General features: G+C 47.0%; 1 protein-coding gene across 1 annotated transcript; it reads right to left on the bottom strand.

Annotated features, from left to right (window-relative positions):
* Positions 1–827: 827 nt before the first annotated feature.
* On the bottom strand, positions 828–12,076 carry LOC129715440 (interferon-induced very large GTPase 1-like). Its single transcript, XM_055665329.1, is given in 4 exon segments — positions 828–5,566; positions 7,231–7,544; positions 7,546–9,360; positions 11,035–12,076. Coding segments are annotated over 3 exon segments (6,474 nt in total). The 5' UTR covers positions 8,967–9,360; positions 11,035–12,076.
* Between the last annotated feature and the right edge of the window lie 1,625 nt (positions 12,077–13,701).

Raw genomic sequence — 13,701 nt, 5'->3', positions numbered from 1 at the left:
CCTTCAATCCCCTTATCCAAATCATTAATAAACAATTGTTTTCTCTACAATGTTGGAGGTTGAGGGGAAGTATATAAAATTATAGATAGGGTAGACAGTCACAACTATATTCCCAGAGTGGAAATGTCCAACTCCAGAGGACGTAGCTACAAGGCAAGAGGGGAAATATAATAGAGATGTGGGGCAAGTTTTTTTTATACAATGGCTGGTGGATAGATGGAACGTATTGCCAAGGGTGCTGGTGGAGGCAGATATGATAGCGATGTTTAAGAAGCTTTTAAATAGGTACGTGGGTTTGCAGGAAATGGAGGGTTATGGGGGCAGATGAAATCAGTGTAGCTAGCTTCCATGTTTGGCACAAAGATTGTAGCTGAAGGGCCCGGTCCTGTGTTGTCCTGATCTATGTTCTTATAAAGCACAAACAGCACGGATCTCTGGGGCACATCACCAGTCACAGGCCTCCGGTTCATAATACAACCTTACACCACCACCTCTGCTTCCTTCCATGAAGCTAATTCTCTGTCCAGTCAGCTGGCTCTCCCTGGATCCATGCGATCTAACCTTCTGGAGCAGCCACCATGCGGAATTTTATCAAAGGTTTGCTGACGTCCATACAGACAAAGTCTACAGCTTTGCCCGCATCCTTTTTGGTTACTTCTGCAAAAGCAATTGTAATAAGAATTGGTTGAAACTCCCTGCTCTGCTTTTATGATTTGTGATTTATAATCAGATTTGAATTTTAATATTGAGTGATTTTCTCTGCCATTTCTTTTATAGGGAAGTAGACTATTTCTACGTCTAACTGAGTGATGTCATGTAGAGGCACCTCACCAAGACTGAATGTTTGTGTTATACGTCTTATTCAGATCTCCCCTCACTACATCCCAGTCAATGTTCCAGGCTTCATCGATCTTTGCAGGTTTTGCTTTGTATTTTTCAGCAAACTGGCTATTGTAAGTGTAGAAAACCTTCTTCCAATAGGATGCTGCCTGTGCGGAAATTTCCCGTTGGATGGTCCATGATTTGTAGTAATTATTGACGGTTTGGTAATCCTTGTAGGGTTTCCATTCCCCATTTGTGTCCTCATTTCTAAATAATGCATTAGCTGCGACTAGAGCTGTGCAGACGTCAGTTACAAGACGTTTGCTCCTTATGGAGCGATATCTACTCAGACCTTCAGGTCTGTGCTGCTTACAAGAGTGCTGTGAGTGTACCGAGGTCTCTGAATCACAGAAAACCCCACAGAAAGGACATTTCTTAGTACAATTGAATAACCCTTTGAACAACTCATCGCTGGGTTTAATGGATAATTCTTCAATCTTTGCTTGGACATCCCAGCCTGTTACCTCACTGAGGAGTCTCTGCTCCACTTCTTCAATAGATGGCAGAACTGCTTCTGCCCATTTCTTGCCATCAACGTCACTGTGAAACAGAACGAGTTTCATTTCATCTTTGGGCATTGAGATCCTGGTCTTTAACTTTTCAACAAACATGTCCAGGAAGCTCTGAGCATTTCCAGCAAAGTTCTGCATCACTGCATCCTCAACAATCTCTTTAGCTTTCCCAGTGATCTGTGTGAGGATTCCTTTAGCCAGGCAGGTAAACGTGCTCTCTCCATCACGTTGTGTCTTGCAGTGTTCAATAACCTGCTGATGGAGCCAGTCTTTGGCCAAATTCTCAAGGTCAGTGATATACCGGTGATAGTCATCAAATGCATCCCTTTGTTTCAGGTACACCAGGAGGGCCATAGTGAAGTTGTTGCGGAGACTGTACTTGCTCTCAGTGTCATTTTGTTTCATATCATCTACGATGTTCACACTGAGAGCCTTGAGGGTGGCGTCTATGAGAGCTGGCAAGAAACAAGATTGTGCAAACCGTTCGGCTTGTCTCTGGTTCTCATCCTGCACTGTGTAAATATCCATGAAGAGATTTAAGTATTGACCCTTCATGTTTTCCAGTCTTTGCCGCGGGTCATGTTTCTGGATGAACCTCCTGTGCATCTCTTGGAATCTTGGTACAGCGAAACCACACAGGCGAAGTTTAAACTCAGCCCTGAATTCCTCACTCATTGTGATGTTTGCTTGTGAAACATTGTTAATTTTTTCCTCTATAATATTCAAAAGATCAATGCAATATTTATTGTCATAATCCCTGTCCATTTTTGTGATGTCACTGATCCATTGATGGCATTCACCCTCGAGGGATTTAACCAAGTCATGATCTGGTTTGTGGAAGAAACGACCGACTGTGCTTAAAAACATTCCCATCCATGTCGTGTTGCTGTGTTTCCATTCAACCTGTAAGAACTGAGTTCCCTGTTTATGGAGAGGTTTTCTTTCTAGCATTTTATTAATCACCCTCCCTTGATTTGCTGTGTTCTCTCTGAGAAGATTTTCAATCTCCAGTTCAATGTTTCTTTCTCTACATGGTTGACAGTCCAACTGTGACAGTGTGTCTTGCCACATCTTTCCAAAGGCAGTTTGCAGTTCCTTGTCACCCAACACCTGATTTGCCCCTTTACACTTTAATAAAAGCTCCTTGACCTGTTGTTCGATCTTCTGGTGACATTTATTCCAAATAGCATCCACTTTCTGCAGTCCCACACATCTGTTCACGGCATCCTTACATCTCTGCATTGAATCATCCTGAAGCCGTCTGCATAAACTGGAGATACTGAGCTTGAATTCCACCCTGTATTTCTCCATCAGCTGCACGTTATCAGCCCCACTTAAAAACAGACCTTTTAGTTTATCCAGAGTCTTAGCCTCCCTTTTGTTAATCTCCGTCCTGATCTCACGTTCCAGTGTTTGGAGCAGTAAGTTGAGGTCACCACTGGCATTGTTTACTCTGTTTTCAGCCTTGTTTCCCCAGGAGTGTGTGAATTTGCGGAGCTCCCACTCCCAGTCCTTGTACTTCACAGAGAGCTGGTTGTAAGCTGCTGCGACTAGACTGTTCTGGAAGCTGAAAATGAAATTCTCATGTTTCACCTGCTCCCAAAGGCCAGTCATCCATTTGGTAAAGTCTGGGATTGTGAAAGCTCCTTGGTCTGGTTTCCCTTTGAGTAAACATTGAATGAGACTCTTCTTCAGTTGGAAGACGTGTTCACTATAGCCAGTGTTGACGGCAGCCATTGGGGGTGTACCTTGCCACAGACCAGGGATGTACCAGTTGTCCTTGTCAGCATCATAGTCCATCACATCACGGAACGTAACTCCCTCCACCTTCTCCAGTTTTGCTGCAGCCTCTGTCATCTTATCCAGCTGTTCCAGTAGTTTCTGACGGCCTCTTAGATTGTGATCATGTGCACTCACATCTCCAACATTCTGGTGGACAAATATACACTTTGGTCTTTTCCCCGTCAGTTTCATGCGGAGTAAGGAATGAACAACAATCTGTAAAATATCTTTCATCTCTGCGATGTTTTCCATGCCTATGTTTACCAACGTTATGTTGCTTAATCCCACCACGAATGTTGCCAGCTCATTGTCGTGTTCGTAGCTGTCTGTTAGTGTTGCAAGTTCTGGAGCTCTCAGCCCCTCCGTGTCAATGACCAGGATGAAGTCACAGCCCAGCTCCTCCGCCAGTTTCCCTGTGACCTTCATCAGCTGCATGTAGGCCCCTCGAGTACATCGGCCGCTGCTCACAGCAAACCGCAAACAGAACATTGTATTGAGGAGCGTGGACTTGCCTGTGCTCTGAACTCCAATCACTGTCAGCACAAACACTCTGGAAGCACGTCCTACCTTCTCGGCCACTGCTTCCAGTACAGCAGTGATCCATGAAACAGGAACGTTGGAGACGTCTCCATCAATGAGCTCCAGTGGGAACCCATCCAGCAACAGTTCAGCAGCAACACCCGGTAACTGAAGCACATGTGGGTGGATCTGTGTTTGTTGCTTGATGTTGTGTTGTGTCACTGAGAGTTCATAAACCTGGCCCAGTTCCCTCATGAAGTGCTCAAGTCCCAGGGAACTATCAGTCATCTTCTGATCCATGTCCTTCAGCTCTTTGACATTCTGCATTGAGTCTTTGCTCAGTTCTTTATAAACCCTGCGCAATCCTGCCATAATTTCCCTTGATTTACTGTCCAGCATCAGCTTCAGCCACTGCAAGGAAATGGCCTTGTCATCCAAACCAGGACAGGTGAGGTGGTCCATGAATATCTGCATCTCCACCGACAGGCTCTGCCTGAGCTGAGCTTCCCGGATTCTTTTCTTGTCTTGGTCCAACTTGTGGTTATACTTCTCTGTGGTTCTGTCCCCACGGAGTTTCATCCGAGACTTCTCTTTCTCAACTTTAGACAGTCCTTTCCAGGGCTCTCCATGAAAGGGCAGCACTCTCTTTTTATACCCAGTGATGTCTGCAGGGTCAAGACTGCCCAGTATTTTGGTCAGGTCCTTGACCCGTTGTATTTCAGGCTGATGTTCATCGTCCTGAATCCCACTTTCTCTCGCAATGTCACCCATTTGTTCCAGACTCAGGAAGCTCTGGTCCCTGTCACTCATGGGAATCACTTGTTGTATCTGAGAACGAATTTCTTCCACAAGTTTGGCCTCGTTTATATTTGTCCGAACAATGCATTGTTGAGGTTGTAACTTCAGATCTTTGAACAGTTTCTTTACCTGTTCAGGGGTGATGTGTTGCTCACTGATGTAAGTGTTCACTATCAGAAAGAGTTTTGCTGGAGACTGTGCGAGAGAGGTGAGGAATTCTCTTTCCTTCTCACCGATAACGTCAATGAAAATAAAGAGAGCAGCAGAGACTTTTGCCAGAAACCGAGTGTGTCCCTGGTAATTTTCAGCGTCACCTCGGAGGTTGATGAATGCAGCCGCCTCCGGGAAAATGTCCGTGTTGCTCTTCCCAGAAGGTAGATACCAGCTGATCTCAGCCATCCCATCCGATATCCCACGGGGCACATTCCCACATTCCATCCCGGAGTGCAGGAAGATGTTCTGCTGCAGCTGGGTCTGGCTCAAGGTGAGATTGAGGAGTTTGGATTTGGACACCGTGCACCTTCCGAGTCTGAGGAAGGAGACAGTTGGCACGGTTGCTGTCACGATGGGCATCTCCACAACGGGGCTGTTCCCTGTGGGAGATTGTGGGCACCACATTTTAACAATGGGCCTCATGGCCCAGAGGAGAAGGGTGGCACCAGGTCCTTCCATGGGTTCCCTCACCTTGTCTCTGGGGTAACTGTGCCCTTCCGGCAGCAGAAAGGGTAATGCAAGTTGGCACAGAGACATCTTCAGCATCAGTTCCTGCTGGAGAGAGTGGTCGGCACAGAGGAAAATAGCAGCAATGATATCCAGAGGGTTAATCCCAGAATCTCCTGGCCTTTGTACTTGAAAGAAATGGCTGAAATCTTCTACGTCATCTTTGTTGTCTTTTGAAGAATGAGCAGGGGGCCATTCAGGATTCCTCGCCAGTGAATTAGCTGAGAGGATCCTTTGGAGAAATCGCCAAGGAAGATCTTCTGGTCTAGTTGGTTTGTTGTCGTCCAGTTTACCCCAGGATACCTCCCGCATGGACGTCAGTGACAGTTTGTGAGGATAATGATCCTGTAAACCTAAATCCCTCACAAGTTGTAGGGGGCTCCGATTTTCATCCTGGTTATTTCCAACTGGTGGACCAACAGCTGTACCTTCTGGGAGACCCGGTGAATGCCGGTGAGATGGATGCTCTGATTCCCTGCCGTGTCCGGGGTCGGCCTCTCTCTGTGGTTTGGACGTCAGGTCCTTGGCCCGTTGTATTTCAGGATGATGTTCATCGACGTGAATCTCACTTTCCCTCACAATGTTACCCGTTTGCTCCAGACTCGGGAAGTTCTGGTCCCTGTCCCTCATCCATGATACTTGTTGTATCGGAGAATTCAATTTTTTTGCCTCACTTACATTTGACTGAGAAACACATTGTTGTGGTTGTAACTTTGTAAAGTTATTTCCAGCTAATGGATCACCAGTCGTTCCCTGTTGGAGACCTGGTGAATTCTGGTGAGATGGATCCTCTGATCCCCAATTGTCTCCATGGGCGACCTCTCTCTCTGTGGTTTGGACGTCAGGTCCTTGGCCCGTTGTATTTCAGGCTGATGTTCATCGACTTGAATCCCACTTTCTCTCGCAATGTCACCCATTTGTTCCAGACTCAGGAAGCTCTGGTCCCTGCCACTCACTAGAATCACTTGTTTTATCTGAGAACAAAGTTCTTCCACAAGTTTGGCCTCATTAAAATTTGTCCGAACAATGCATTGTTGAGGTTGTAACTTGAGATCATTGAACAGTTTCTCTACCTGCTCAGGGATGATGTGTTGCTGACTGGTGTTAGTGTTCACTATCAGAAAGATTTTTGCCGGTGACTGTGCGAGAGAGGTGAGGAATTCTCTTTCCTTCTCACCGATAATGTCAATGAAAATAAAGAGAGCAGCAGAGACTTTTGCCAGAAACCGAGTGTGTCCCTGGTAAGTTTCAGCATCACCTCGGAGGTTGATGAATGCAGCAGCCTCCGGGAAAATGTCCGTGTTGCTCTTCCCAGAAGGTAGATACCAGCTGATCTCAGCCATCCCATCCGATATCCCACGGGGCACATTCCCACATTCCATCCCGGAGTGCAGGAAGATGTTCTGCTGCAGCTGGGTCTGGCTCAAGGTAAGATTGAGGAGTTTGGATTTGGACATCGTGCACCTTCCGAGTCTGAGGAAGGAGACAGTTGGCACGGTTGCTGTCACGATGGGCATCTCCACAACGCGGCTGTTTCCTGTGGGAGATTGTGGGCACCACATTTTAACAATGGGCCTCATGGCCCAGAGGAGAAGGGTGGCACCAAGTCCTTCCATGGGTTCCCTCACCTTGTCCCTGGGGTAAATGTGCCCTTCCGGCAGCAGAAAGGGTAATGCAAGTTGGCACAGAGACATCTTCAGCATCAGTTCCTGCTGGAGAGAGTGGTCGGCACAGAGGAAAATGGCAGCAATGATATCCAGAGGGTTAATCCCAGAATCTCCTGGCCTTTGTGCTTGAAAGAAATGGCTGAAATCTTCTACGTCATCTTTGTTGTCTTTTGAAGATTGAGCAGGGGGCCATTCAGGATTCCTCGCCAGTGAATTAGCTGAGAGGATCCTTTGGAGAAATCGCCAAGGAAGATCTTCTGGTCGAGTTGGTTTGTTGTCGTCCAGTTTACCCCAGGATACCTCCCGCATGGACGTCAGTGACAGTTTGTGAGGATAATGATCCTGTAAACCTAAATCCCTCACAAGTTGTAGGGGGCTCCGATTTTCATCCTGGTTATTTCCAACTGGTGGACTACCAGCTGTTCCTTCTGGGAGACCCGGTGAATGCCGGTGAGATGGATGCTCTGATTCCCTGCCGTGTCCGGGGTCGGCCTCTCTCTGTGGTTTGGACGTCAGGTCCTTGGCTTCTTGTATTTCAGGATGATGTTCATTGACATGAATCCCACTTTCCCTCACAATGTCACCCGTTTGCTCCAGACTCGGGAAGTTCTGGTCCCTGTCCCTCATCCATGATACTTGTTGTATCGGAGAATTCAATTTTTTTTGCCTCACTTACATTTGACTGAGAAACACATTGTTGTGGTTGTAACTTTGTAAAGTTATTTCCAGCTAATGGATCACCAGTCGTTCCCTGTGGGAGACCTGGTGAATGCCGGTGAGATGGATCCTCTGATCCCCAACTGTCTCCATGGGCGACCTCTCTCTGTGGTTTGGACGTCAGGTCCTTGGCCCGTTGTATTTCAGGCTGATGTTCATTGACCTGAATCCCACTTTCTCTCGCAATGTCACCCATTTGTTCCAGACTCAGGAAGCTCTGGTCCCTGCCACTCACTAGAATCACTTGTTTTATCTGAGAACGAAGTTCTTCCACAAGTTTGGCCTCATTAAAATTTGTCCGAACAATGCATTGTTGAGGTTGTAACTTCAGATCATTGAACAGTTTCTCTACCTGCTCAGGGGTGATGTGTTGCTGACTGGTGTTAGTGTTCACTATCAGAAAGAGTTTTGCCGGTGACTGTGCGAGAGAGGTGAGGAATTCTCTTTCCTTCTCACCGATAACGTCAATGAAAATAAAGAGAGCAGCAGAGACTTTTGCCAGAAACCGAGTGTGTCCCTGGTAAGTTTCAGCATCACCTCGGAGGTTGATGAATGCAGCAGCCTCCGGGAAAATGTCCGTGTTGCTCTTCCCAGAAGGTAGATACCAGCTGATCTCAGCCATCCCATCCGATATCTCACGGGGCACATTCCCACATTCCATCCCGGAGTGCAGGAAGATGTTCTGCTGCAGCTGGGTCTGGCTCAAGGTGAGATTGAGGAGTTTGGATTTGGACACCGTGCACCTTCCGAGTCTGAGGAAGGAGACAGTTGGCATGGTTGCTGTCACGATGGGCATCTCCACAACAGGGCTGTTTCCTGTGGGAGATTGTGGGCACCACATTTTAACAATGTGCCTCATGGCCCAGAGGAGAAGGGTGGCACCAGACCCTTCCATGGGTCCCCTCACCTTGTCCCTGGGGTAACTGTGCCCTTCCGGCAGCAGAAAGGGTAATGCAAGTTGGCACAGAGACATCTTCAGCATCAGTTCCTGCTGGAGAGAGTGGTCGGCACAGAGGAAAATGGCAGCAATGATATCCAGAGGATTAAACCCCGAATCCCCTGGCTCTTTCACTTCAAATAAATAGTTGAAATCTTCAACATCATCTTTCCTGTCTTCCAAGGACTGAGCAGGGGGCCATTCAGGATTCCTCGCCAGTGAATTAGCTAAGAGGATCCTTTGGAGAAATTGCCAAGGAAGATCTTCTGGTCGAGTTGGTTTGCTGTCATCCAGTTTACCCCAGGATATCTCCCGCATTGACATTAGTGACAGTTTGTGAGGATAATGACCCTGTAAACCCAAATCCCTCACAAGTTGTGGAGGGTTCAGGTTTTCAGACCAGCTATTTACAGTTGATGAAACACTCGCCATTCTCTCTCACTGGGTGAATGTATTTCCTGGGATCTGTATGCTCTTTCCCAGAGTGGTGGTTCTTATCTGGAATTCCCAGGATACCAGGATTCCTGTCTTGTATATTGCAGTTTGGTGAATCTTCACCAGTTGTACGTTTCTGTCCCAGTATCTACCTTGAGGCCTGGGCTCCTATTCCACAATATAGCACGGTGCCTGGATACAGGTCCAGGATTTATCCAGTTGTCCGGTCTCCTGTCCCGGGATATTTCACAGAGCTCAGATGTGTTGGGGTGCTGGAATTCCTATCCTGGGATTACAGGGCTGGTCACTTCTTTGGCTCTGACTGACGATCCTCTTGTTGCCTTGGCACCGTGTGTTTCAAGTACAGTCAGTGCGTGATCACCGTGGGTACCTGGAATTGGTCACCAGAATTATACATGGCCTTGGAATTGGATTATTATTGTCACATGAATCGAGATACAGTGAAAAACTCTGCATACTATCCAGTCAAATCATACCATACATGATACAATGAAGCCTTACAAAAGTATAACAAGTAGCACAAAAATAAATATACCAGTGTAGAATGTAGTCTACTGTGTTACAGTTACAGTTACAGTGAAAGTGCAGATTAAAAAGTACAAGAACCTCAATGAGCTATTGTTGTTGGTTTATTATTGGTATTACTGTTAGATTGTGAGATTGGGATATCCCTTTATTTTATGGGAGGACCAGTCAACAAACTGACAGAAACAGTGCAGTAGTTGTTCCTGAATTTGAGTATAAGATTTGAGTATAAGAGCAGGGTGGTTCTACTGCAGTTGTACAGGGTCTTGGTGAGACCACACCTGGAGTATTGCGTACAGTTTTGGTCTCCTAATCTGAGGAAAGACATTCCTGCCATAGAGGGAGTACAGAGAAGGTTCAACAGACTGATTCCTGGGATGTCAGGACTTTCATATGAAGAAAGACTGGATAGACTCGGCTTGTACTCGCTAGAATTTAGAAGATTGAGGGGGGATCTTATAGAAACTTACAAAATTCTTAAGGCGTTGGACTGGCTAGATGCAGGAAGATTGTTCCCGATGTTGGGGAAGTCCAGAACAAGGGGTCACAGTTTAAGGATAAGGAGAAGTCTTTTAGGACCGAGATGAGGAAAAGATTTTTCACACAGAGAGTGGTGAATCTCTGGAATTCTCTGCCACAGAGAGTAGTTGAGGCCAGTTAGAGGGAGTTAGATGTGGCCCTTGTGGTTAAAGGGATCAGGGGGTATGGAGAGAAGGCAGGTACAGGATACTGAGTTGGATGATCAGCCATGATCATATTGAATGGCGGTGCAGGCTCGAAGGGCCGAATGGCCTGCTCCTGCACCTATTTTCTATGTTTCTATGAATGTGCTAGTATGCACCTTCACGCTTTTGTAGCCTCTGCCTGACGGAAGAGTGGGAAATGAGGGAATGACCCTGGTATGAGTGGTCTTTGATTATGTTGGCTATTTTCCTGGGGCAGCATGAAATGTTAATGTAATCCATGGCTGGGGGTGGGGAGGTTGGAGTCTGGTCTGTGTGATGGATTGGAATATGTCCACAACTCTCTGCAATATCTTATGGTCTTGGGCAGAGAAGTTTCCAAACCAAGTCGTAATGCATTTGGATAGAATGCTCTCTGCTATAACCATATAACCATATACCATATAACAATTACAGCACGGAAACAGGCCATCTCGGCCCTACAAGTCCATGCCGAACAAATTTTTTTCCCCTTAGTCCCACCTGCCTGCACTCGTACCATAACCCTCCATTCCCTTCTCATCCATATGCCTATCCAATTTATTTTTAAATGATACCAATGAACCTGCCTCCACCACTTCCACTGGGAGCTCATTCCACACCGCCACCACTCTCTGCGTAAAGAAGTTCCCCCTCATATTACCCCTAAACTTCTGTCCCTTAATTCTGAAGTCATGTCCTCTTGTTTGAATCTTCCCTATTCTCAAAGGGAAAAGCTTGTCCACATCAACTCTGTAAGTTGTGTATCTTTTTTGAGACCATATCTGAAGGACTGTGTACAAACCTGGTGCCCTTACCTAATGAAAGGTGCACTTTCTGTAGAGGGAGTGCATTGAAGATTCTCCAGACAGTTTCCTGCGGTAAAATCAGAGAATCCGGGAAGTGCTCGGAGATTTAGGCAGCGTCTATAGAGAGAAAAACAGTCCAAGTTTCAGGTTTACAAGGGTTTGTCACATGAGGAGAAATAGAGTAAAGCTGCCCTATTCTTGGTGTTCAAAAGACTGAGTGATCTTGCAGAAACCTGTGAAATTCTACCAGGCTCGATAGACTGCACACAGGGAGGAGGTTTCTCCTGGCTCTGGTATCCAGGGCCAGGGGCACAATCTCAGGGTAAGGGTGGGCAATAAATGAACAAGATGAGGAGAAACCTCTTCACCTGGAGGCTGGTGGATCTTCAGTCCATCGTGTGATGTCACAATACCCAATGCTCACAGATGTACAATCGCAATGGATCTCATTTACATAGGCCTTTGCAATATGCTCTACAACACTCCCAAAGGCCTACCTGTGCAGGCGTCCTACCCTTGTTAGACGTCCCAAAAAACAACACCTTTCCTAACCTGTCTAAGACGTTCTGCAGTCATTGCTTCCTCTACACTGACGGCCCCTTCACCTATCTTAGCATCATCTGCAAACTTGGCCACAAAGCCTTCAATCCCCTTATCCTCATCATTAATATACAACGTGAAGAGAAGCGGCCCCAGCACTGACCCTTGCAGAACTCCACTAGTCACTGGCAGCCAACCTAAAAAGCACCTTTTATTGCAACTCTTTGCGTTCTGCCATCCAGCCAACCTGTTGGCCATGCTAGTATCTTCCCTTTAATATCCTGGGCTCTTGCCTTCCCTAGCAGCCTGACGTGTGGCACCTTATTGGTCTTCTGAAAATCTAGGTAAACAACATCTACAGCCTCCCCTGTCTGTCCTGCTATTAGCTTTCTCAAAGAACTCCAGCAGATTTGTCAGGCAAGATATTCCCTTTACAAAACCATGCTGACCGGCCTAATTTATCGTGAACTTCTAAGTACTGCGTAACCCCATCCTTTATCTTATCTATCTATCTTATGTTATCTATATATATTTAAAACTCTCGTGTTGGTTTGTCCGGGTTCTATTTCGCGAATATTCGTTTCTGGCGTCTGTGACTCTACTCCTCCAAAATTTGCACAAACTAAACAATTTTTACAAATACCTGTAGGGTATTTCCTCCTCCTCTTAATGTTTGTTAAATTAGAACTTTTGGTTCTACTTTTCCCTGCTTTTTTGGTAAAGAACAAAAAACAATTCAAAATGTTAAAAATATCAAACTGCTTCTCACCCATAGAACGTTGGCGAACGTTCCATCGTGTGATGTCACAATGCCCAATGCTCACAGATTTCCAATCGCAATGGATCTCATTTACATAGGTCTTTGCTCCAGCCCCAACCCCAACCCCAACCCCGCACCCCCTCCCGCCTGATGTTGCAGCACGTTCCATTGTGAGATGTCACAATGCCATCCCTCACAGGTGGCCAATTGCAATGGATCTCATTTACATATGCCTTTGCTCCAGCCCCAGCCCCCCGCAGCCTGTGTTGAAGCATGTGATCACGAGTGTGGGAATAGAGGGAGCGGAGTGGGGGTGATAGGGAGTGGAGAATAGATGGACTGCCCCTACCCCTCCCCACTCTCCCCCACCCCTCCCCCTCTCTTCCCCCCTCTCCCCCTCCCCCAACCCCATCTCCCTCCTCCCCTATCCCTCCCTTTTCTCTCTCTCTCTCCCCCATCTCTATCTCTCCTCCTCCCTCTTTCTCCCCCCTCCTCTCCTCCTCCTCTCTCTCCTCCCTCCCTCTCTCTCTCCCCCTCTCCTCTCTCTCTCTCCCTCCCTCTCCCCTCTCTCTCTCTCTCTCTCTCCCCTTCCCTCTCCCTCTCTCCCCCCCTCCTCTCTCTCTCCCTCCCTCTCTCCCTCTCTTTCCCTCTCCTCTCCCTCTCTCTCTCTATCTCTATCTCCCTCTCTCTCTCCATCTCCCTCTCTCTCTCTCCCCTCCCTCTCTCTATCTCTCTCTCTCTCTCTCTCTCTCTCCCTCTCTCTCTCTCTCTCCCTCTCTCTCTCTCTCTCTCTCTCTCCATCTCCCTCTCTCTCCTCCCTCTCTCTTTCCTTCCCTCTCTCTCTCTCCCCTCTCTCTCACCTTCCTTCTCTATCTCTCTCCCTCTCTCTCTCTCTCTCTCTCTCTCCTCCCTCTCCCACTCTCTCTCACCTATCTCTCTCTCCCTCTCTCTATCCCCCTCCCTCTCCTCACTCCGTGTTCCCCAAACCCGCCTCATCCCCCCACCCCTCCCTGTTTATGTGTGTGGCTGGTTAGTGTGCATGTGAAGTCGCAGCACTCTCCAGCCCCCCCCCCCCCCCGCCCAACACCGCACATTGGGGGAACATACCCAGCGGGTCTGCACTTGGTCTAGCAACTATTAAAACTCTTGTTTATTGGTGTTGGGTTCTAATTAGCGAATATTCGTTCTAGGCGTATGTGAATCTACTCCTCCAAAATTTACAAAAACTAAACAATTTTTACAAATTCCTGTAGGGTTTTTCCTCCTCCTCTTAATGTTTGTAAAATTAGAACACTTTCGGTAAAAAACATAAAAAATGTCAAAATATTAAAATATCAAACTGCTTCTCACCCATAGAATGTTGACGAACCTTCCAT

The sequence above is a fragment of the Leucoraja erinacea genome, unplaced genomic scaffold (genome assembly GCF_028641065.1).
Source record: "Leucoraja erinacea ecotype New England unplaced genomic scaffold, Leri_hhj_1 Leri_1172S, whole genome shotgun sequence".
Taxonomy (NCBI): Eukaryota; Metazoa; Chordata; class Chondrichthyes; order Rajiformes; family Rajidae; genus Leucoraja; species Leucoraja erinaceus.
Note: the sequence above shows the minus strand (reverse complement) of the source record. Positions and strands in the feature narration are given on the sequence as shown.